The sequence below is a fragment of the Podarcis gaigeae genome, assembly GCF_964106915.1.
Source record: "Podarcis gaigeae genome assembly, chromosome: 13".
In the NCBI taxonomy this organism is placed as follows: domain Eukaryota; kingdom Metazoa; phylum Chordata; class Lepidosauria; order Squamata; family Lacertidae; genus Podarcis; species Podarcis gaigeae.
In genome coordinates, this window is record NC_139689.1 from 45,363,263 (window position 1) to 45,388,142 (window position 24,880).

General features: G+C 44.3%; 2 protein-coding genes across 6 annotated transcripts in view; both read left to right on the top strand.

Annotated features, from left to right (window-relative positions):
* KCNH6 (potassium voltage-gated channel subfamily H member 6) overlaps positions 1-11,610 on the top strand; it is a 124,200-nt gene extending 112,590 nt beyond the window's left edge. For all 5 annotated transcript variants that reach the window (XM_083709064.1, XM_083709068.1, XM_083709066.1 and 2 more), the window contains 6 exons: positions 312-505; positions 1,392-1,491; positions 2,757-3,044; positions 5,809-5,989; positions 8,006-8,195; positions 9,665-11,610. In XM_083709064.1, the coding sequence (XP_083565190.1) occupies positions 312-505; positions 1,392-1,491; positions 2,757-3,044; positions 5,809-5,989; positions 8,006-8,195; positions 9,665-9,949 (1,238 nt within the window). In that variant the 3' untranslated portion in view covers positions 9,950-11,610. The remainder of the gene's footprint in view (positions 1-311; positions 506-1,391; positions 1,492-2,756; positions 3,045-5,808; positions 5,990-8,005; positions 8,196-9,664) is intronic.
* A 2,269-nt stretch (positions 11,611-13,879) lies between these two features.
* On the top strand, positions 13,880-24,880 carry DCAF7 (DDB1 and CUL4 associated factor 7). Its single transcript, XM_083709792.1, has 7 exons — positions 13,880-14,241; positions 16,362-16,520; positions 17,701-17,812; positions 19,695-19,813; positions 20,268-20,477; positions 21,276-21,393; positions 22,243-24,880. The coding sequence occupies exons 1-7, from the start codon at positions 14,104-14,106 to the stop codon at positions 22,413-22,415; spliced, it is 1,029 nt and encodes a 342-aa protein (XP_083565918.1). The 5' UTR covers positions 13,880-14,103; the 3' UTR covers positions 22,416-24,880.

The window sequence follows — 24,880 nt, forward strand, 5'->3', positions numbered from 1 at the left end:
AGTGCAGGATCTCTGTGTGTTTCCCAGCAGGGACTTAATATTGGACATTGAAACCAGAAGAGGCAGCTGGTATATTCCCCATTTCCACCCAGAGGAAAGAACAGCTCTGCTGTGGAGTTTATCCTCCCCCTGTAAAATCTAGAGGTGCAGCTAGGGCTGGACCTCAGACCCAAAATCTATGGGCCCCGCAGCCCATTTTTGTAACACTTCCATCATCTCTAACACACTTGCAAGTTGAGTGGACTGTTGGTCTCTCTCCCAGAATAGCAGGGAAGTTGTTGCATTCTAACAGGATTTCCTACGTTGTGCAGGGAAGAACGACATATTTGGGGAACCTATCAGCCTCTACGCCAGGCCTGGGAAATCCAATGCAGATGTCCGAGCCCTCACCTACTGCGACTTGCATAAAATCCAGCGCGAGGACCTCCTGGAAGTCTTGGATATGTATCCAGCCTTCTCAGATAACTTCTGGAGCAATCTGGAGATAACTTTCAACCTGAGAGATGTGAGTACCTGGTGGGCATGGTGGTAGAAGATGGAGGGTTGGCAAGGAAGAGAGAGAGAGAGGTCTGGGGAAGGCAGAAGGGAAAGGAAAGCTAACTGAGGCTAGGACACAGCTAAAAGTCTCTGCACCTCAAATTGCTTAGGAGAAGCAGAATATTTAGGCAGGAAGAATGAAGTGAGTGGTATGAATAGGGTCCCTATTTTCCAGGGACAGTCCTGGATTTACAGAAGCCATCCCAGTTTCTGACTGATCCCGGCATGTCCCGCTTTTCCTTAGGTTGTCCCTATTTTTTATCTGAGAAATGTTGGAGGGTATGGAGTTATGTGACCCAAGGAGATAAGTAATTATGCAACCTTTAGAAGACACCTGAAAGGGATGTGGGTTAAACCACAGAGCCTAGGACTTGCCAATGAGAAGGTTGGCGGTTCAAATCCCTGCGATGGGGTGAGCTCCCGTTGCTCAGTCCCTGCTCCTGCCAACCTAGCAGTTCAAAAGCACATCAAAGTGCAAGTACATAAATAGGTACCGCTCGGGCGGGAAGGTAAACGGTGTTTCCGTACGCTGCTCTGGTTCGCCAGAAGCGGCTTAGTCATGCTGGCCACGTGACCCGGAAGCTGTACGCCGGCTCCCTCGGCCAGTAAAGCAAGATGAGCACCGCAACCCCAGAGTCGGTCACAACTGGACCTAATGGTCAGGGGTCCCTTTACCTTTTAGAAGACACCTGGAGGCAGCCTTGTATAGTTTTACCATGTTGGACGCCACCTAGAGTGGCTAGGGCAACTCCATCAAATGGGCAGGGTATGATGATGATGATGATGGAATAGGACATCCCTATTTTCATCGGAGAAATGCTGGAGGGTTTGTGACTATTACTTTTCTCTCTCAGGCAGACAGTGTTCCTCGGTCCCCCCTCAGTGAGGAATATGCATGCAACTATCGTCGAGCCCGGCGCCGTAAGCATTCCCTCTGCAAAGCGAACAAAATAGGTGAGTCAATCTCTCAGGAAACATTACAGGATTGCTCCGTTCAGAGTGGAGCAAGGGAGCGAAGAAGATAGAAGGCCCATTGCTGCCACCTCTTGACCGTTCCCATTACTAAAACTTAAGCGATGTTGTCCTGAGCCAGTTCAAAGGTTTGTCTAGTGCTGTCGCCTCTGATAGTGGCAGGACAGTTGCTCTGGGAAAGTTAACAGTGCAGGCCAAGATGGAGTTGGGTTGCACCTCTGCTGTTCCTTCCTCTAGAGATCAAAAGTATGTGCCTCTTAACATGGAGAGCCACGCAGCTTTCTTGGCTGCTGATAAACCCATATGAGCTTATCTGACTCACTTTAAAGGTTTCTTATATCTGTGCCCATCACAGCAATCCTCTCCACAGGCCTTGTAAGGTTGGTTTTGTGTTTTTTTTTGGAAATGTGATGGTTAGAGAAGGAGAAAGTCAGGGAGGGGGAGAAATACACCTTTAGGAGCCAGGCAAAAATGTTCCTTTTTAACCAGGCCTTTTGTTGATCTGATTGACATCCTATGCCCTTTTAGAATGTGGGTCTTTCTTGGAGGGGAGGGATGTTACTGGGTTGATGTTTTTATTTTGATTATATATATTATGGGTTTTATGTTGATCTTTTCTGTGAACCGCCCTGAAGCTTCTGGGTTTAGGGCAGTATATAAATTCAATAAATAATCATAATAACTCAGTTCAGCACACAGGTAAAGCCAAACCTATCAAATTTGCACCCGCTGAAACAACGTGCAAAGAGAAACACAGCTACCTTTCAAAATTCACATCTACCCTTGTCACCCAAACAGTATTTACCAAAAAAAATGCATACATTAGGTTGAAGTGTGCATGAAAATGAAAAAGTGTGCATCTGAAGAAGTGTGCATACCACGAACTAACTTAGTTGGTCTTTAAGGTGCTACTGGAAGGAAAAAAATTTTGTCATGAAAATGAAGATATTGGCGAAAATAACATACGCAGGTGCATTATATTAGGGGAAACCGCTTACAGAAATGTGCACTTTAGTCAAAGCTGTCCCGTTAGGAGAAATTAGCACTGAAGCGCTAATGGATCTCCGTGAGGTGTTTTTCATTATTATTTTTTGCTGTAAAATGTGGAGAACTGTATTTAATACAGGGGAAATGAGGACGTGGACTTGACATGAGCATTTTGTTGCTGTGTAGATTCTGCAAGCAGCTAGGTCACAGCCATTGGCTCCTCACATTAAGCTTATCTGCATTCTTTGCTGCCTCTGCAGACTCGGATAACTTGGACGCAGGCATCTCGGATCCTGAGCAGTACCACGCGTACTCGGAGCTCACACAGTTGCAGCGTCCGCACAGCAAAGACCATTGGGATGATATGTGCAGCACTACGACACCCTGCTCCCAGACCAGTGAAGAGGAGGCCAAGATGCCTAGCCCCACGAAGAACGAATCTTTCACAAACGGTGAAAAGGCCAACTACGCCCCAGCTGTGGTAAACCTGGTCCCTGATGCCATTGACGTGGACAAACTGGTGACTGATGACAGCCTGTCCTATGCAGGTACGGGTAACTGGGGGCTCCGGTTGGGTAAATTATAGTAAGGTAATCTGCTTGGCCTGAATTACATGATTATCTGATAGTCTGCCTCAAAAGTCCTGCCCTGCTGCGGGAATGGATATGGGATTGTGCCAGCAGGGCATGATGCCACAGAGGATTACTGTTGTACCGCTGAGTGTTAATTAGACATTCCTGCTGCTTTCCATCTGTGAGACGCTGATGAAATATAATTTTAGGCTCAAAAACATTAAGCTTAAGAGAAGGGTTAAGGAGCTTACAGATTCACTGATAGGCCCGAAATCCTGGAAATTGTAATTTAAGGTGCCCTCTGACAATGCTGCTCGATGGTCATTGCCCGACAGCAGTGGTTCTCAAAGGGAGAGAGCAGCTAATGCGGCAGGAAGATTCAAGGGCAATCAAAGAAACATTTAAACATTTCAGTGTAGTAAAGGTAAAGGATCCCTGGACGGTTAAGTCCAGTCAGAGGCAACTATGGGGTGTGGTGCTCATCTCACTGCAGCCGGCGTTTGTCCGCAGTCAGCTTTCCGGGTCATGTGGCCAGCATGACTCAACCGCTTCTGCTGCAACAGGACACTGTGATGGAAACCAGAGCGTACAGAAATATCATTTACCTTCCCACTGCAGCGGTACCTAATTATCTACTTGCACTGGTGTGCTTTTGAACTGCTAGGTTGGCAGGAGATGGGACAGAGCAACAGGAGCTCACCCTGCCACACGGATTCAAACCGACGACCTTCTGATCAGCAAGCCCAAGAGGCTCAGAGGTTTAGACCACAGGGCCACCTGCTCCCTAGTGAAGTTAGGATATACAACCATAAACAGTATCGGTGGCTCTTTTCATTGGCTATTCTACAGTTCTCCATGACATATTGTTGTGAACGGGGATTTTCAACTCGTGACAAATATGAAAGATTAGAAAACAGAAAGGCTTCTTTGAGTTGATGAGGTGATGAGAGTTTGTTTGTTTCAAATTAGACCTAATATAAATGAGATTACCAGGCAAAAGCAAGCTCACACCTCCCTTTGGGTTTGTATACGTACCTAAGTTACATACCGTATTTTTCACCCCATAGGACGCACCGCCCCATAAGACGCATCTAGTTTTTTGGGGGGGGGAATAAAGAAAAAAAATTAATTTCCCCCCAGGCACGGGGCTGGCGCGGGGGAAGCCCGAGCTTCCCCCGACCCCAGCCCCAAGAACAGACTGCTGCCTGCAAGCCTTGCGCGCCCGGCGGGACCTCCCGCCGGGCGCGGGAGGGTTGCAGACACCTTCCCAAAGCACGGGGCGTCCTCCGGAGGGCCCCCCGTGCTGCAGGATGCTGCCCGCAAGCCTTGCGAGCCCGCGGCAACTCCCGTCGGACCTATGCATGTGGACTTCTCATTTAAGTCCCTCTGAGTTTAATGGGATTTATGACCCCGTGACCAGGTGAACTCCCGTTGCTCGGTCCCTGCTCCTGCCAACCTAGCAGTTCAAAAGCACGAAGTGCAAGTAAATAAATAGGTACCACTCCGGTGGGAAGGTAAATGGCGTTTCCGTGTGCTGCTCTGGTTCACCAGAAGCGGCTTAGTCATGCTGGCCACATGACCCAGAAAAACTGTCTGTGGACAAATGGCAGCTCCCTCAGCCTGTAAAGCGAGATGAGCACCACAACCCCAGAGTCATCCATGACTGGACCTAACAGTCAGGGGTACCTTTACCTTTACCTAAATACACATAAGTCTTAAACTACTCTCTGAAAAGGAAATTAATTCAATTACACGATTCCTCTTTTGGAGGCAGTGGGGCAGGTAAGTAATTTTAGACACTGGGCTTAATGGTCTCAGGCAGGAGTCAGCAAACTTTTTCAGCAGGGAGCCAGTCCACTGTCCCTCAGACCTTGTAGGGGACCGGACTATATTTTAAGGGGGGGAAATGAACCAATTCTTATGCCCCACAAATAATCCAGAGATACATTTTAAATAAAAGCACACATTCTACTCATGTAAAAACATGCTGATTCCCGGACCATCCGCAGGCCTGATTTAGAAGGTGATTGGGCCGGATCCGGCCCCAAGGCCTTAGTTTCCCTACCCATGTTCTCAGGGAATCACCCCTTTTAGATGGCCATGTATATTGCCTCAGCTGGAAAGCGCACAATTCACATTTCTCTTCTTCCTCACTCGCTGCTCTTTCATGCTTTCTAACTGTTTCTGTTGCTTCCTCAAACCTGATTTTTAAAAAAAGAAATATGTGCAATTCTGCATTTTACTTGCTTCAATCATAGCACCGTCACGACTGCAGGAATAAAATGGTGTTTGCTTCTGAGGCCAAACACACTAAGTAGGGAATAAGTTCCACTGGTCTATTTCTAAAGTAAAGATATTTAAAGTAAAAATATTTGTTTAGTGTGATTGTGCCACCTCAGATGCTGGTGTGAGGCCTGCTTCCCACTGTTTCCATCATCAGCTGCAGTCATTCCCACTTTGACCCACTATATAATTTCTCATTGCCATGTTCATACCAATAGGACACTGTCTTGATTTTACAATAACGTTTTATAATGTGCAATGCATGGTCTTACTGCTTCTGTCTGTTTTACAGTATCTTTGTATTTTAACTTGTAAGTTGCTTTAAAAAAAATCTAAACAAATAAATTTAATAAACAGTAATAATAATTATTATCAGGTGTTATAATGGTAGTTGGCTGAAAACCCCAGCTGACTAAGACAGGCGCTTATTTCATCCATCTCTTTTTCTGTCCCTCAGCAACGCCATTGGATGTCTCCAACCTGTTCACATTCTGGGAAGACAAGAGGCCTAATTCCCTTACGGAGCCTCTCCAGCACATGTCATTGGTTCACAGCCCTTTGGACATGCCTCCCAACTCTGATGACAGACCGCGGCAGATTGAATCCAAGCTGGAGTGCCTGCAGGCACAGCTCGGCAGGTAAACGCCATTGCTTGGAGGTTCCAATAGGGAATGAAGAACCCCAAGTTGCAGGAACTTAAATAAAACTGCAAGGTAGATGGTGTGTTCCAACCTCCTATCTAAAGCCAATTACAGTCATACCTCGGGTTTAAGATGCTTCAGGCTGCGCGTTTTACCGGAACAGGTTACTTCCGGGTTTAGGCGCTCGCGCAGACGCAGCACTCCAGGTTGCGAACGTGTCTCCCACACGGATCACGTTCGCAACCTGAGTGTCCACTGTACCACAGTGTTCATGAGACCAGGGCCCTGCAGGATCTGATTTCTTTCCGCAGGGCCTGTAAGACAGAGTTGTTCCGCCTGGCCTTTGGCTTGGAGCCAATTTGATTCCCTCCCCCTCTTTCTTTTTTCTTTTCCTTTCTCCTCCTGCGATGAGACTACATTTTAACATTTAATGTTTCAATATTTTAATGTTGTATTTTAATTTTGTTTTTAAGTTGTATTCATTCAACTTATTTTTATTATTGCTTGTTAGCTGCCCTGAGCCTAGTCTTGGCTGGGGAGGGCGGGGTATAAATAAAAATTATTATTATTATTATTATTATTATTATTATTATTATTATTATTATTATTTTATTTTTATTATTATTACCTGTTCCTAAAGCATCCGTGATTCACTCACCTGTACTCAGAGATCTACACTGATTGCCAATCTGCTACCGGGCCCCGTTCAAAGTGTTAGTACATAAAGCCCTTGACAACTTGGGACCAGGTGCAACAGAATACTCATTCTACATTTTTAAGAACTTGACCATTTAGTGTGGCAGTGCCTCCTACACTTTGGAACTCCCTGCTTATTGAGATCAAGCAGGCGCTTGCATTGCAGTTTGTTCAGCACCTTGTAAAAATATTTTAGTCTTTTAACTTTTGTATGTTTTAAAGTAAGGTTGTGGATTTTTCTAGATTTTACCGTTTTACCTTTGAGTTTTGTTTTTATTTTATTTTTTACAATCAAGCAGTACAGTGGTACCTCTACTTACATTCACCTCTGGATATGTATCCTTCGGGATATGTTCGTGGCAAACCCAGAAGTCTTTTTCCAGGTTTTGCCGTGCGCCATGCGCAGAAGCCGCACCTCCGGATACACACATCTTGGGATCCAACCGGAGCTCCGGAATGGATCCTGTGCACAACCGGAGGTGCCACTGTATATAAATTATATCAAATGAATAAAATTAACTTTTTCTTGCAAACTTCAAAGGCAGGGACGTTTCCTTAGATATCTTACTCTGTTTCTGAATCACTTATTCTGAATCGCAGTCATGGCTTCCCCCAGAAGATCCTGGGAAGTATAGTTTGTTTGCTATATATAGCACATGAGTTTGTGAACTGCAGCTGCGAGGGGTTTTCGAATCAGGAAAGTGCACTTTGCTGCTTCAGAATAATGATAATAATAATAATTTATTATTTATACCCCGCCCATCTGCCTGAGTTTCCCCAGCCACTCTGGGCGGCTTCCAACCAAGTGTTAAAAACTATACAGCATTAAATATTAAAAACTTCCCTAAACAGGGCTGCCTTCAGATGCCTTTTAAAAAGAAGATAGCTGAATATTTCCTTCACATCTGAAGGGAGGGCATTCCACAGGGTGGGTGCCACTACCGAGAAGGCCCTCTGTCTGGTTCCCTGTAACCTCACTTCTCGCAATGAGGGAACTGCCAGAATGCCCTCGGTGCTGGATCTCAGAAAGGCTACAAGTTTCTGGCACCCATGTTATATGCTACTCATCCAAGCTGACTCTACTTATATGAACAGTATGTGGCCCAAGTTACTGGACGAACCAGCTTCTGGTAATCTGAAATAAAACCCTTTTTTAAAAAAATAGCCCTCGGTGTCGCACAGATTCACCCCGCTGGTTATGTCAGCGACTAACACCTTGCTCAAACTAGACTTAGGCAGTCTTTGGGATAGTCTCACACACACCTTCCTCGCTCGCTCAGTGTGCTTCAGGCTAAAATGTCATGATCTCTCTTGTAGGCTGGAGTCTAGGATGTCTTCTGACCTGAACCTCATCCTGCAGCTGCTGCAGCGACAGCTGTCTCAAGTGCCACCTGCATATAGCACTATCTCGCCATCCTCCCACAACCTGGCTTTGTATAGCATGAGCATGAGGAGCACAGAACCTGAAACTCCGCTAGGGGAAGAGGAACTGACTCCCACAAAGGAGGTGAGTTGCAGGAATCAAAGTCCTTCATTTGCAGTGAGGCTGGTGAGAGAAAGCGCCTAGCTTCAAAGCCAGGCCGCAAAAGTACAGTGGTACCTCAGGTTACAGGCGCTTCAGGTTACAGACGCTTCAGGTTACACTCTAACCCAGAAAGAGTACCTCAGGTTAAGAACTTTGCTTCAGGATGAGAACAGAAATCGCGCAGCAGTGGGAGGCCCCATTAGCTAAAGTGGTACCTCAGGTTAAGAACGGTTTTAGGTTAAGAACGGACCTCCGGAACGAATTAAGTTCTTAACCCGAGGTACCACTGTATTTGGGGGTACATCACGGGGGATGGAAAGACCAAGCTAGTACAGCAATGTGCATGGAACTAAGGGACTATATCAGGGGTCGGCAAACTATGGCTCAGGGTCCGGATGCGGCCCACCAGGCTCGTAAATCCGGCCTGTGGACCCTGCCGCCCCCTTGGTCAGTCCCCAAGCTAAACCAGTACAGCACAGAGGCCTCGGCATGTGGGGACTGACTTCTGCGGTGCTAGCACAGCTTTGGATTAGCTGGAGGAAGCCACAAGGTCTGAGGAACAGTGGACCAGCCCCCCCCCCCCCGAAAAAGTCTGTGGACCCCTGGACTACATATACTGCAGCAAAGAACTTTAAATTCTGTAGGGGGGTGGGACTTGTGGAAAAGTAGGCATGTGTGTTCAGTTATCTACAGAAAACAGAGACAGATGTTGTACCCTGCTCTTCAAAATATACCCCTTGCTGTGTAAACAAGGAGATCTGATAGAATAGTGAAGTTTTGTATTGAACTTGCCTCCTTGTTACTAAGCAGTTAGTGTTTCTTGTGTATCATGGTTCTATGCATATTTCTGCAGTCAAGAGTAGGGGTGGAAAGATCTGTCAGTTTCGGTTCTCAGAGTTTCGCATTTTTCCAATCTTAAATTCAGATTACCACATTTCTGCGGCAATTTGCGAAACCCCCACGCCAAATAATTCTCATGGAAATTCTTAAGCATTTCAGTGCAAATGTCTCTCATTTTTGTATGCAGTTTTTTAAGTAATGTACACATTTTGCAAGCAGTATCTCCTAATACATTTTGTACATAATTCTCACAAATATATGCATTTTAAGGCACATTTTCCTCTAATATATGCATTTCTGTTGAAACCAGATGGGAAAACTGCATTGGAATAAGTTAGATGAGTGTGAACTTTTAAGGGTGGCGATATATTTTGGTTCTCATATTGTTTTGGAAAGTCAGTGTTTGATAAATTTGTCTCTAAATGTGAACTGAATCCACTTTCTCCCCCCTTCCGAAGCCACTCATGAGGCATGTAAACCCCCCCCCTTTTTTTCCCCAACTGCAATTTGAAATTCTCATATTCCTACAGGGGGACTTTGAGCAAACCCAAACACATGCCACTAGATGGCGAAGGAGTTTTAACTTTGTTCCCTTTCCCCTCCCTCACCAGACTCCGAGCGACTCAGAAATCGAAAAGCTGCAGCTGAAATCCAGGGACTCGTTGTCAAGTGGTGTACACCTGACTGTGGCTTCTGACGAGACCATGACAATCAGCTCTGAGCAAGAGCATTGCTCACAGACCCTGCCCAACCTAGAGCCTCACCGGAGGGCACCGGGCAACCAGGGACTTTTCCAAGGATCCCGTTTCCCTTCCCTTCCTGAGCACCTCGAGGCACCATCTGAGCACTTGGACATTCAGAGACACCTCTCTGACCCTTTGCTTCCTGGGAGTTAGGAATCCAGTTGAGCCCAAAGCCAAGTCAAGAGGACCCTGGACTGAGAAGTTGCTTTAGCTGTTTTTAATTGTTGCACTTGGAGGGCAATACTCATGGCTCAAGGTGATGAGACTTGTTGCCATTCCCTGTCCTCTCTGAAACGGGGGCAGTTTAATAGTGGGTTGGCTTCCAAGGTGATTGATTTCAGAAATGGTACTCCATAGAGTAGACTTCAGGTGCATATTTCTCCCACCCCATCCGACTCCAAGAAGAATGGCTGGTTGACTTTTTCCTCCACATCCCCAATCTTGCATCTGTTAACTGTTGGGGTCTGCCTCTGTCAGTGTTTGAATGGTAACTAGTACGGCGGGACATTGGAGCACTTCCATAATGTAATAAAGTAATAATAGGAAATTTTGTCTGGAGGAAGACGAGGAGACAGCTAAGAACTTAACCTTTTCTTGGGTTGTAGGAGACCAAGAATGATTGTGTCTTTCTTTGATACTTACAACTCATGTCTGAAGATTCTAGTCATTGTGCAGGAGGACCCTGTGAAGTAAGGAAGAGTAAAACGATGATGCAACTTTGTACATGGGAATATAACGAACCATTTAATGATCTGCCCTAGTGCATATTGAGGGCAACTTCATATATTACATTTTTCTTGCATGGACATAAATCTCTGTTGAGAAAAAAAAGAGAGTGTACACCTTGACAGATGAAGTGCAGGATAAAAGGGGGAAAATGTGTAGCACAATTTCATACGGGGCTGCCAACAAGATTTTGGGCTTGCTGTTTGTACTCAGGCTCGCTTCTGAAGGACGCAGTCCCTGGCCTTCTGACAGCCCCTCTGAGCCCTGCCCCAAATTCTACAGCCAACCCCAACATATTAATATGTTGTCTGTAGCCCTGATTCTATTTGTTTACTCAGAGCTATGTTTTGCAGAGTCTGGTGGGGCTTACCCCCAGAAAAGCATGCATACAACTGCATCTTCATTGTATGAAATGAGTTGGTAAAGTCAGGTGTAGAATCCCTAGCGCAACGCAACAAACACATTTGGGTCTGAGTTAAGGGGGGGAATTGTCTCATGTGTTGCCTACCAATTTGTAAATGAGAGCTGAGTGACAAACTGGGGTGGAGGGAACCTGTTCTGAAAATATATTTCCCCGACTTTTGCAACATTCCAGATTTACCTGGCTTTGGAAAACATTCCAGGAACAGCCAGTTTTGTGGTTAGCTCATCAACTTAGCGTAAAAGGTTATTCTGGACAATACCTTGACGTTCTTTGCGCGGGCCACTATGCAAAATGCAGGTATGTGCAAGTGAGCTGTATTTTATTTTATTTTTTTGTACAGATCTGCAAGGCTGGTTTAAGCACAATTTCAGAAAACCCTGGAAAGAAGGAAACAAACCAAACAGATCACTTTTTGTATGTGTCTATTCACCTTTCCCAATTGAATCCCCATACCATAGCATTGCATAGAATCATTGTAACCCTCAAACCCACCTCATTTTCACCCCTCAGTTAGATGCTGCAATGGCCCTAGGCCATCTATCCAAAATAACATATTAATCTCCCAGTGAGAGTAGCAGGAAAAAAAAATAACTGTGAGCATTTTCTTTTTTTTTTCTCAGGAGTGTTAGTGTACACTTTGTTAATAAAAATTATTTTGACACCTACTCTGGCCTGATGGCTCCCTACGTCTGGGCTCTGTGGGTGGGGGCAAAGACTGAGAAGAGTTGTTTTTTCTTAAGAGAAGGGGAAGACCAAAGCAGAATCATGTCCTGTAGTTTCCTGCTGAAATCCTGTAGTTTTTCACACCACAAACATCCCAGGGTGGTGGTTTTGTCTTATTTTTGTTGTGCTCCAGTATAAATCCACCACTGATGCGCTGTTATTGCGTCAGTGACATGCCATAGAACACAACCATTAAAAACCCTAGTTAATGGAACATGATGCTTCTGCAAGTGTTGGGCTTTGGTTCAGACAATTTAAATACAGTGGTACCTTGGTTTTCGAACGTAATCTGTTCCGGAAGACCGTTCCAAGTTCTGAAATGTTCGAAAATCAAAAACTGAATACGGAAGACTCAGTACAGAAGCTGTGTGGCATGTTCAACTTCCGAGGCATGTTCGAAAACCGAAGCATTTACGGCGTTCGAAAACCAAAATGTTCATCAATGGAGACATTCAAAAACCGAGTTACCACTGTAGTTTTACTTTTATTGTGAAATATATATACCTATATAATCCCAGACCAAGCCAACTAAAACACAAAGTGTTTATAACAGAAAGCTTTTTAACTTTTTCTGCAGGATTTTAAAGCACTGTTAACGATTAAGGCTCAAACCACAGGTGTGTGGTGATGATGATAATGCTGATGATAATATTAATAATGATTTATATTTTATACCCTCCCCAATCTGCCTGGGCTTCCCCAGCCACTCTAGGCAGCTCCCAATAGAATATTAAAGGTAAAGGGACCCCTGACCGTTACGTCCAGTCGCAGACGACTGTGGGGTTGCGACTGTGGGGTCATCTCACTTTATTGGCCAAGGGAGCCGCCGTACAGCTTCCAGGTCATGTGGCCAGCATGACTAAGCCGCTTCTGGCGAACCAGAGCAGCGCACGGAAACGCCGTTTACCTTCCCGCCAGAGCAGTACCTATTTATCTACTTGCACTTTGACGTGCTTTCGAACTGCTAGGTTGGCAGGAGCAGGGACCAAACAATGGGAGCTCACCCCGTCATGGGGATTCGAACTGCCAACCTTTTGATCAGCAAGCCCTAGGCTCTGTGGTTTAGACCACAGCGCCACCGGCGTCCCAAATAGAATATTAAAAACACAATGAAACATCAACATGATAAAACATGTTTGGAGGTGGGGTACAGTATCTGAGCGGGGGGAAGGTCTATAAGTTTGATAGCAGTAGTGCTGGGAAAGGGGGTGATTAACATTTTCCAGATGGACCATTTTTATGGATTTACAGCTATTTCTTTCAGAAGTGGAAAGCAGAGATCCCATAGCAGATGGAGAGGTAAAGGCTGCAATCAGCTATTCAATACTCTTCCTAAACTAAGGTTTTCAGATGTCCCCGTTTCCTGGGGACAGTCCCTGGATTTACAAATCAGTCCCCATAGAAAATCAATTGAAATTGAAAAGTGGCCCTGGATTAATTGAAAAAAATCTGGTAAACTATCCTAAACATCATTTCACATTTAAAAAAAAAAATCAATCAAGAGACTAAATAATACTACTGAACTATACTTCTCAGCCCCAGACCCTACTTCTAACTTGCAAAATTAAAAGTGGATCGCATTTTAGTGCTGTCATAAATCACTCCTAGCCTCAGTTTGCAATGTGGGGACAAGGACTGTTGCAACATTGCAGAGCTATTGTTAAGACGCTTTTCTCAGTCATAGCCGCCTAAACTGCAGTATGCGGACAATGAGCTGCATTGGTATTTACATATGCAAAACACTTTTTTTTAAAAGATATTTAAAAACCAAGAGAATTATCAAATAAAAACTCAGTTTTCCACAAGAAACGAGGCAGTACTTAGAGACAGCACTGAACTTCCACCTTTGATGCTACTTTTTGTTTTTGCCGGATAGGCTCCTGCTCAATCACAGGTTTACAAAACCCCTAGATTCGACATTTCCTCCGTTTCTTCATATGGGCAGCTGGGGAAACAAAAACGACGCCTAAAGAACCCGCAAGCTCCCATTCCAGACACCCGAGATGCGACTCTACATTTTCCATGTCTACTGCTTTCCTCCCGCTCTGGCTGCTGCTAAACCGTCCCCTCGCACAGGCTGAAATTTTTGCCGGAGAGGCGGGCTTAGGAAATGAGCGACACCTCTCCTCGCTAATGGGCATCTTTCATCGTAGCCAGTACGGGGCGGGGAAAGAAATCTCATTGGGCCGCGGGGCTTGGAAGGGAGGAGGGTGTTTGAGCGAGCAGACGCTTACGGGAAGCCAATGAGGAGCGGGCAGCCGGCGGAGTGGCGTGGCGGGCAGCCAACGAGAGCCCGGAGTTTGAATCGACCCCCGATGGAGGAGCGGGGTGGGGGCGGCTTCGCCGTAGTCGTTTGTGTGAGGTGAAGAACGACGGTCGGCGGGGGGAGGTCGCTGGTTGCCGTGAGGGGCTGACGGAGCGAGCCTCGCCCGCCATGTCGCTGCACGGGAAGCGCAAGGAGATCTACAAGTACGAGGCGCCATGGACCGTCTACGCCATGAACTGGAGCGTCAGGCCCGACAAGCGCTTCAGGCTGGCGCTCGGCAGCTTCGTGGAGGAATACAACAACAAGGTGGGCGGCTGAGCGGGGTCCGGCGGGCGAGGAGGCCTCGTCAGCCCGGGGGTAGGATCGGGGATTCGGGGCCGCCTCGGGCCTTCGCGCCTCAGTCGGACCCCGGCGGCCTTTCCCTGCTCCGCCGCAGGCTTGCGAAGAAGCCAAGGGCCGCCTGGGGCAGTTGCCCGCGCCCCCTTGAGGGGCGCCCGGCCTCCTTTCGCAGGAATGACCAGTTGCCAGGCGCCGGCTGAGGTAACTCATGAGGGGGTTTGGTTGTCCCCCGAAGGTGTTGCGGGACGGAGCAGCACCTGCGCGCCTTCTGCTTCACCTGCAGACTTTTCGAGGAAGGTATAGGGCGGCCTTGGGGTCCCCGAAGTTATTGGGGTTGGGGGGGAGTTGGGCCTCAGGGTCCCTTCTGACTCTGTTCTTTCTAGGGCAGGTATAAGCAAACTGGGTCCTCCAGATGTTTTGAGACTACAACTCCCATCATCCCTAGCTAACAGGACCAGTGGTCAGGGATGATGGGAATTGTAGTCTCAAAACTAGCTGAAGAGCACAGAACCCTAGAATAGGCATAGGCAAACTCGGCGCTCCAGATGTTTCAGAACTACAGCTCCCGTCATCCCTAGCTAACAGGACCAGTGGTCAGGGATGATGGGAATTGTAATCTCAGAACTAGCTCAAGAGCACAGAACCCTAGAACAGGCATAGGCAAACTCGGCGCTCCAGGTGTTTTGGGACTACTACTCCCATCATCCCTAGCTAACAGGACCAGTGGTCAGGGATGATGGGAATTGTAGTCTGAAAACAGCTGGAGGGCCGAGTTTGCCTATGCCTGTTCTAGGGGTCTGTATTCTTGAGCTACAGTCCCACCCCCACCCCATCCCTGACTACTGGCCATGCTGGCTAAAGAGGGTGAAAGTTGCAGCCCAGCAGCATCGAGGGACTCCAAGGTTCATAGATATAATTCATAGGAGAGTTGGAAAGTGACCCTGTGGTGGTCATCTAGTCCCACCCCTGCATTGCAGCAATTTGCAGCTGCCCCATGGGGGGATCAAAACTGCGGCCTCGGTGCACACACTAATCAGCTGTGAAAGGCTTTGAGACCTTGGTGTCATCATCGGCACCGCACTCTAGCACACTGTGAAAGGCTTGGGACTCTGACCATTTGGGGAGGTGGGTGGATTTGGGGGCGGAGAATAGGCTAGGCCACCTGCATCTCAATACAGTCATACCTCGGCTTGAAGTACTTTCAGGTTGAGCGTTTTTGGGTTGCGCTTCACGGCGACCCGGAAGTAACGGAACAAGTTACTTCCGGGTTTTGCTGCTCATGCATGCGCAGATGCTCAAAATGATGTCACGTGCATGCGTGGAAGCGGCGAATCGCAACACACATAGGCGTGGGTTGCGTTCGCTTCAGGGTGTGAACAATGCTCTGGAACAGATCCTGTTCGCATCCAAAGGTACCACTGTAGTTGGCTATTTTACTTTTGCCCTCTGGGAGAAAAAACCCACGGCAGGCATGGACACTCCCAAATTATTGCTGTTTATTGAAATGGGGGCAGGCTTTATTTTGCCCAAGGCAACTCAAAGCAACTTACACCCCCCCCCCAATAAAAACCAGACCAAAAAAACAGCAACAACCCTTTCCACAGAGATACATTAAAACCAAGGGGGGAATTAATATGTTTAAAACATCCCACCCCCTTCTTACAGTTAAAGGCGAAAGGTCTGCTTATAGAGGAAAGCTTTTGTCTGACACCTAAAGATAGGTAATGAATATGCCAGGTGAGTGTCCCCACGAGCATTCCACAAGCGAGGAGCCACTGCAGAAAAAGCCCTTTCTCATGTTTCCATCCTTTTGGCCTCTCAAAGAAGGGCCTCAGATGATGACCGTAGGTTCCCTGTAGGTTCATACAGGGCGAGGTGGTTCTTGAGGTATTGTAGCAGAGTATGAAGGGTTGGGCATCTGTGGCCCTCCAGATATTGCTGAACTGCAACTCTGCATCATCCTTGACCATGCAGGCTGGAGCTGATGAGACTTGTAGTCTAATAACTTCTAGAGGCCATCAGTTCTCTACCCTGAGCTTAATGTTATAGTTTGGTTGATAACTTGCTTGAAATATTTTTGCTTATAGGTCCAACTTGTTGGGTTGGATGAGGAAAGCTCTGAGTTCATTTGCCGGAATACCTTTGATCACCCATATCCTACTACCAAGCTCATGTGGATCCCAGATACCAAAGGGGTATATCCAGACCTTTTGGCAACAAGTGGTGACTACTTGCGTGTCTGGAGAGTAAGTTGGCTTGTTTTTAGAATGGTGTTTTCCTGGGGCTAGGATAACCAGTGGGCCCTGAGAATGTTGTGTGAGTAGTCTGACCAGCTGCTAGAAGTAGTAGACAAACATAGTACTTGGTCTGCTTTTCTATTTGTAAAGGTTTATTAACAACTTCTAAATTCAGTGTTCTACAACTGGAGCTGCAGTCTACTCTAATGTGTTATGTCGATGGGCAGAAAATAAATTGGGATCTAGTGGTAAATTGCTGGGTGATTTGCTGTAGATTGGCAAAAGTGTCTGACTCAGTTGTTTTAAAAATAGCAAAACCCATGAGGCTTTCTCTCTTCACTTTGCCCTATCCTACCCCAGACCTAAATTAGACTGCTGGAATTAAGAAAACTGAGAAGGGAAACCTTATTGTAGTATTTTATGTGAAAAGACTGAGCTCATTTCTGGTACTACAAACAAATTCATGGGAATATGCTTGAAGACAGACTATTGCTTAATTCTAAATTTATATCTGCTCCCTGGCTACAATTTTTCACCTACCTGTCATTGGTGAACTTTGCTGTTACTAAAACAACAACACCCAGAGTAGATTCCACAAGCTTAAAGTCTTCCCACTCCTTGTGTATGGAAAATGAAAATGAAAATAAAGCTCCATATCACACAGTTACAGAGTTGGAAGGAACCTCTATTCCTGCTGACTTAATTATAATCTGACAATCATGATAACACATCTCTTGGTTTCCTTGACCTTGAAAACATGACGTTTGACATTGTTCTTGTTCTGTTTGCCATGTTTTATGAGATATAGAACTTTAAAACAATGCCATATGATCTTGCGTTGCCAATGTGTTGCATGAGTTATAAATTGTCCCAACAATGAAAATTTCCGCATATAGCCATGGTATTTATCACACTGAGAAGGAATGGGAGCTGACTGTAGTTCAGAACAAAACAGTAACTAGGCTTCCCTTTTAGCTTTAATGTTCTGTAGCCAAGAAGTAGGTCTTAGTCAAACCTAATTTGATTTACACGTATCTTAACAAAAATAATAGAATCCATGATTTGAACATAATGCATAACCTATTTAAATCACAATGAATAGCTGCACTGTCTCTTCTCTTGCACTTTTGCTGCAGTGAAATACTACAAAGATTTGGAATGATGACCAATATTTGTAATTTTTGTGCAGGTGGGTGAAACAGAGACCAGGCTAGAGTGTTTGCTGAACAACAACAAGAATTCTGATTTCTGTGCTCCATTGACATCCTTTGACTGGAATGAAGTGGATCCTTATCTGCTGGGTAAGGCTGAAATGCTTAATTTGGCAGAGCTTTGGTAGTAAAATAGATAGCATTGCCAGACAGAATTTAGTTTGGGTAATGGCTGTTGGTGGATCTCCTTTTCAGGAAGCTCATTTTTATATGGGCCTCAAAGGTAAATAAAGGTTTCCACAGAAGCATTCCTTCCTGATATAAGTGTTTTTAATCTAACAAAGATTAGGATTACGGTATATGCCAAAGTTTTTGAAAGGCTGTTGTTGAGTTAATGTCTACATCAGATAAGTTTTAATATTAGTTGAATTGGCCAGGAATTGTCTTTGCTATTGTGCAGATGATCTAAGCTGTCAATCTAACACTTTTAATAAAGGTAAAGGTACCCCTGCCCGTACAGGCCAGTCTTGACAGACTCTAGGGTTGTGCACTCTAGAGGCCGGGAGCCAGTGCTGTCCGCAGACACTTCCGGGCCACGTGGCCAGCGTGACGAAGCTGCTCCGGCGAACCGGCACCAGAGCAGCACACGGAAACGCCGTTTACCTTCCCGCTAGTAAGCGGTCCCTATTTATCTACTTGCGCCCAGGGGTGCTTTCGAACTGCTAGGTTGGCAGGCGCCAGGACCGAGCAGCGGGAGCGCACCCCACCGCGGGGATTCGAACCGCTGACCATGCGATCGGCAAGTCCTAGGCGCTGAGGTTTTACCCACAGCGCCACCCGCGTCCCACTTACACTTTTAATGGAACATTTATAAACCAAAAGACTAGAAGCATTCATGTGTTAGGTTTTCTAGATGATGATGATGATGATAATAATAATAATAATTTATTATTTATACCCCGCCCATCTGGCTGAGTTTCCCCAGCCACTCTGGGCGGCTCCCAATCAAGTGTTAAAAACAGTACAGCGTCATAGATGAACTATGTTGTCCAAGAGACAAGCTTCTGTGTTGGCCTACCTTGTATTTAATGGCTATCCCATACTTCCCTAAAGAGCCTTTTCAGTGGTTTTGCTCCAGTTGTCGAATGCCCTGTCCAGAGAGCCTCGCTTAGTACCTGTTCAGTGGTCTCTTCACCACCAGGCGAAGACCCTTAAAAAATTATTCTCCCAGAATTTTTAGAAAGTGTTCTAGCATTCTTTGGATCTTTTACACAGCTGTTATCCCTTGGTGATTTTATTCATATTGTACTGTTTTATGGGCTTAACCTTTATAGTAAGCCACACAGGGAATTTCAGTTATTGGGCAGTATAATTAGTAACTTTAATACATGCACTTCCCAGTTACATAAAGAGTTGGGCAGAGCAATCAAAACCCTCAATTCACTGTACTGGAAGGGATTTGGGGCAAGTGGTTCTGTGTCTCCCCCATCCCACTGGCCCAACCCTTTCCAGCACCCGCAGCCTCTTATTAGCAAAGGAACACCATTGCAAAGGACTGCTCCAATATGCCATTGTCAAAATGGCTGGTGGAAGCTATCATTGGCAGTATTTCCACTACAGGGAACTCCCTGGGTGGGGTCTACGCACAGGTAACATTGGATCTCAAGCTGGCCCTGCTGCTGGCACGTAACAGCAGTGAGCCCAATCCAGGCCACTTTACTGTACCAGTCAGAGAGCTGGCACAATGATGGGGCATTTTTCCCCCTCTTTCCCCCCATTGAAATATTCGTTGAAACCAAGAAAACTAATTAACACTTGAAAAATAACTGAAGATAACCTGTATCTTAAAAGGGAATATATTAACTATATCAAGCACATCCAGTTCGTTTGCTTTATGTATAAAAGGAGAATGAAGAAGGCGAGTCATCTTTTAGGTCAAGCATTATGAATAGCATAAGGTGTTGTGTATTTTTGTTTATTCATTGCACCAAAGGAGAGTTATTAACATTGGTGTTTTTCCTCCCCACCCCAGGTACCTCTAGTATTGACACAACTTGCACTATCTGGGGTTTGGAGACTGGCCAGGTCTTGGGAAGAGTGAATTTGGTGTCAGGCCATGTCAAGACCCAGTTGATTGCCCATGATAAAGAGGTGATGGTGCACTTTTTCCCTTTGTTTCTCCATTGTGGGATTTCAGACTTGTGCAATTAGTAAAAATTTGTTCCAGTCTATAAAATAGGAATAATGGCTTACCTGACAAGTGAGTGTATTTGTGTCTGTGTGTATGCTGTTAGTTCTCCAGAACCAAATTAATATTTTCCCCTCAAAGTAATTCAGCGGTTCAGGGGGATGTATACAACAGAATTAAGTATTTTGCAAAAGAAGTGGACAAAGCTCACTTTCACAGGAAGAGAGGTGGCAGTGACCTAGCTTCTGATTGTGTGCTCAACCCCTTTTTTATCTACTTTTAGGGATTTCTATGACATGGCTGCTGTACATCTGGGTTTGCATGATAAAACTTTGTTCGGTGTGAAGCAAAAATCTTGGTATTGGAGGCAATATCATTGTATTTTGTCATTTTTCTCTACCTTTGGTCTATGAGCAGGTCTATGATATTGCGTTCAGCCGTGCAGGTGGTGGGAGAGACATGTTTGCTTCTGTTGGTGCTGATGGCTCAGTGAGAATGTTTGATCTGCGGCACCTGGAACATAGTACAATTATATATGAGGATCCTCAACACCATCCTTTGCTTCGCCTTTGCTGGAATAAACAGGACCCTAATTATCTTGCAACAATGGCAATGGATGGCATGGAGGTGAGCCAGTGTTCTGTGAGGGTCGCCAGTACACTTCTTGGAATTGCACCTGGATGGTATTGACACTCAACACTACTTAGACTCTTGGTCTTGATTGGCACTTTTTCTGGATACCTGTATAAAGCCATGGGGCATTTTTGTTTCTGGGATTCCTTGCAGCCTTGGCAGACAGTAGCATGGAAGAAAGCAGTCAGGCATGTGTCTTTATGTTAAAAAGGAGATAGAAGCCATACTGAGGTGCTGGTAGCTACCATGAACAACTTGAGTCTAGAAGAAGTAATAATCCCCATGTTGACATGTCAATATGAGATATCCTGTTCTTGGCCACACAATTCTTTTGTGGGGTGGACAGGCTGACTTAGCTAAATTAATGGGGCATAGTGTCCTGATTAGGTACTTCAGAAACAGGAGTCTGTATTGGAAATAGCTTTTGTGTTAGTTTCTCAGTTTTTTTAAAATTTATAATATGTGAACTGGACATAACAATACATAAAATGCTGATTGATCTCAGTTCCCTTTTGTAACATGTGGCTCATCAGGCACTACAGACAGATAGATAGATAGATAGATAGATAGATAGATAGATAGATAGATGTTTCACTATTAGAGGAGTATAAAAACACTGTATTCGTTTGCAATGAAAATGGTATACTTGACAAGATAGGGGTACAGCATATATGTATTGTGCTCTGAAGATAGTATAGTAGGTAATGAAATACCATTTATAAAAAGTCTTTGTGGCTTCATCAGAGGTAGTATAAAACTTCACTATTCTTTGTATTTGTTTTCTCCACTAAGGTGGTGATTTTAGATGTCAGAGTTCCTTGTACACCTGTTGCCAGACTGAACAACCACAGAGCATGTGTCAATGGCATTGCTTGGGCACCACACTCTTCTTGTCATATCTGCACAGCTGGTAAGGATGAATGGTTCTTGTCACTCCTTTTCATATGGGTGTTTCAAGTTCCCTTCAAAGTATGTGTATGAACTTAAAATAGTAATCTGCTTTGTTTGCTATAGCAGGTTTAACTATTATTATTTCTCTGTTCACCCATAATGGTTGGCGTTTGTGCTCTTCTCTAATTCAGAGTATCTTGTTAGTATACTTTATCTTGACCATTACAGCTACTTTTTTATGAATAATTTTCATGAAAAGTAAAGTCCATTATACTCAGGCTTACCTCAAGTTATGGGAGCTTTAAAACAACCCTAAAATGTAAGTGGTAGAAACAAAATATTATGAAGCAAGTTAATTCACTTGCTTTCATTTAATTTAAAAAAAAAACCATATTGGGTACCAGCCATACGTTGCAAATGTTTACAAATATGGAAGGAGTGGCATATATGACTCTTCTTGCTCTGAATTTAATCTACTAATGAATATAAATCCTTATGCAGCAAAAAGCTTAGTAAATTTCTAGGTTTTGAAACATTTCCATAAGGAAAGGTGTAAGAATTTTTTGATATTTTTTTTTAAAAACTCTTTTTGATTACGTTCCCTTAGCAGTTCAGTCTTACTGTCCATTACAAGAATTAAGTAACAAAAATGTTTAGATAACAGATGGCCCACATTTGAGAAACTAAGATATATGTAAAACTTGTCAGGAGTCAAAACCCAATAATAGATAAAAGTCAAATTATACTCTTTAAACTTTTGTTTATGTGGTTTTGTGTCCATTTCATTCCTGAGTACATGGATCACTGAATATTTGTGTGAATATTTGTGGTTTCTTTTACCTCTGATTCTACATTTCATCTTTGTCAGCGGATGACCATCAAGCACTTATCTGGGATATCCAGCAAATGCCTCGGGCCATTGAGGATCCAATCTTGGCCTACACAGCAGAAGGCGAAATCAACAATGTACAGTGGGCATCAACTCAGCCGGACTGGATAGCAATCTGTTACAACAACTGCCTGGAAATCTTGAGAGTGTAAAAACAGTTGGGCACTGAGGGGAAAAATGGAACTGGATGGTGGTCTTTGCTCTCCTATAAAATTTTAAGAACAAAACTCCATCTAGAAAGTGCCACTGGCTATTCTAGGAAGACTCAGAACTGGCATTGATGGGTAAATGTTGCTGTCGTCTCCCTCTTCCCCCACCCTGTGACTTAAATGCAGGGATATGCTGAGCCTTTCAGACCCTCTGGGAAATTATTATTACTTTCAATTAAAAGTTATGTATATATGTCAGCCATTTGTGTTGAGTATTTGTATTGAATGAGTAATGACACCAACTGGCAGAATGACACCCTAGCAGAAATAATATGTTGCTGCTGCAGATGCCTAAAAACTGTTCAGAGTTACAGTAATGGGATGTGAAGTTAACTTTCTGTTAAGTAATTTTTCACACATATCTTCTCTGCCCCTTCCCCTGCCCATGGCAAGTCAAATTTCTCTTGATACCAGTGCTGAATCTTGTAAGGTCTCTGCAACTAAAAGTCTATTACCATTTAAAATGTTCTTCAACTATAAGGGAGCAGGAGCAGTCACAAAGTCTAGCTGGCTCTTGCAGAAACTTCCTGAAGCGAAGCTTTAACTTTGTGAACCACTGGTTATTAGATTTGTTTCTCTCTCTCTCCTCTGTATGACAAAGGCCTCTAAAATAAAACCGTCAACAGTGTTGATGCCAACATAGCATCTAGTTGGATAAGTACAGTTCCTAGCTTTGCACTGTGTGTGTTGCCTGCCCCTCACAAAAATGTAAGGACTTCAGCCACAGGTGATCTTACTCGACTCCAAGAGGCAACAAGCATTTTCCCAAGAGTACGGTTGCTTCCCACCTTCTAAGAGCAGCTTTTATCCCAGCACTATCCAGAAAAATGCAAAAATCCTTCTTAAGGTAGTGTGGAAAACGTGATGTTTCAGGAGCAGTGACAGGATACAGCTGGCTCTTGCAGAAACTTTCTGGAGTGAAGCTTTAACTTGTATATGATGTTAAAATGGGATGGCATTGTTTTTCTTGGAACATTACTATGACCAGACATGTGTAATTCATTATGAAATACACAAGCTCTTAACATAGCTATGGTGGGTTGTTGCCTCTATTCCCATATCAAGGCACACTGAGGCTTATGGTAGGTCTTTTCTGACACATTAAAAAAGAATGTATTTGTGATTGTTTCCACCCCCTTCTCAGAAGCTCTTGTAGGCTGGCCAATCTGGCTCTTGCAGAATTCAGAGGGGAGCCCCAAAATGGTGTATCAAACCATTTTTCCACAGTTACATGAGGCACTGGAGAAGGGAAAGTGTGTTGAGAAGACTTTCAGATGTTAACCACCAGTGATGTACATAATGAAATGTGACAAACCTATTGGTTATTTGTTTTATAGTACTTGAGTACATTAGTGGGGAAATGTGGTAACTGGTGTATACATGTCTTTGTTTCAACAGTACTGGTTGCTCTTGCCCGAAGACGAACATGAAGTATGAGAGAGAATTAAATGCCTGACTTTCTCATCTTTTCTCCTCTTCCCTCCCTCAGCCAACTTAACTAGCTAGTACATAGAAAGTAGATTCTTGTGGTGGTAGTTTTTTTTAGTCCCGCGTAAATCAAGGGACTAGATTAAATCCAAATGTTAATTTTAATCTGTTAATAGGAGTTGGACAGTACTGGTTAAAGGCACTTGACCATGGGCTTCATAGCACTGGTCCTAAGGCACTTCAAACATGGGCACATGGGAGACTTAAGGATGTGCTCAGTAAAGAAACAGGTCTGTAATTCACTAGCAGAGTGGTGCTGGGAGGGGCTGGGTTATTGGTTATGTGATGGAGTATGAACTCGTGGTATCTGTTTTTTGAAAGGAACAAAGATGTTTTTAGTGTACAGAATATGAATATGAGCTGAATTTTTTTACTAATCAATACTAAACGGTAAGATGTTAGCTTATGTACTGTACGCCCCAGTGTGATTTCCGAAAGATGTCAACTTTGTAGCATGACTGTATAAAGTTCCAGACTCATTTTTGCTTTCTTTTGTTCTTTTCAAATAAGCAATAGCACTGACTCTACTTGTGTTAATCTTTTTCTTTTTCCCATCCCACTCTTAGAGTGTTACATATATATATATTCTTACCCAGTGTTATTGGGGAAAGTTGTTACTGAACTAGACTTAATCTTACCTTATGTGGCGGACAATAGTTAACTTGTTGCAATATTCCCAGTTGATTTTTATGGAGAAATTATAATGAGATGGACTTATCTTGATCTTTGAACACCTGCTTTCTGGAATTATATTAAACACTGTAAAAATTTAAGACAGTTTTTTAAAAGGTTTGAAGTAGAATGCTGGAATTTTAAAGATACTGATCTTCCTTTCTCTGTATACTTTTGTTTGTTCCATTCCTAGTTTTTGTGTGTATTCTGCCTTTCTTACGTTTTAATAAAATGGAACATTTCTAAAA

Bases quoted from the DNA above. Each gene is read 5' to 3' on its own strand.
- DCAF7 (XM_083709792.1), top strand. From the start codon at position 14,104: ATGTCGCTGCACGGGAAGCGCAAGGAGATCTACAAGTACGAGGCGCCA. The intron at 17,813-19,694 runs GTAAGGCTGAAA...TCCCCACCCCAG, and splicing joins AGTGGATCCTTATCTGCTGG to GTACCTCTAGTATTGACACA. The intron at 21,394-22,242 runs GTAAGGATGAAT...CATCTTTGTCAG, and splicing joins TTGTCATATCTGCACAGCTG to CGGATGACCATCAAGCACTT.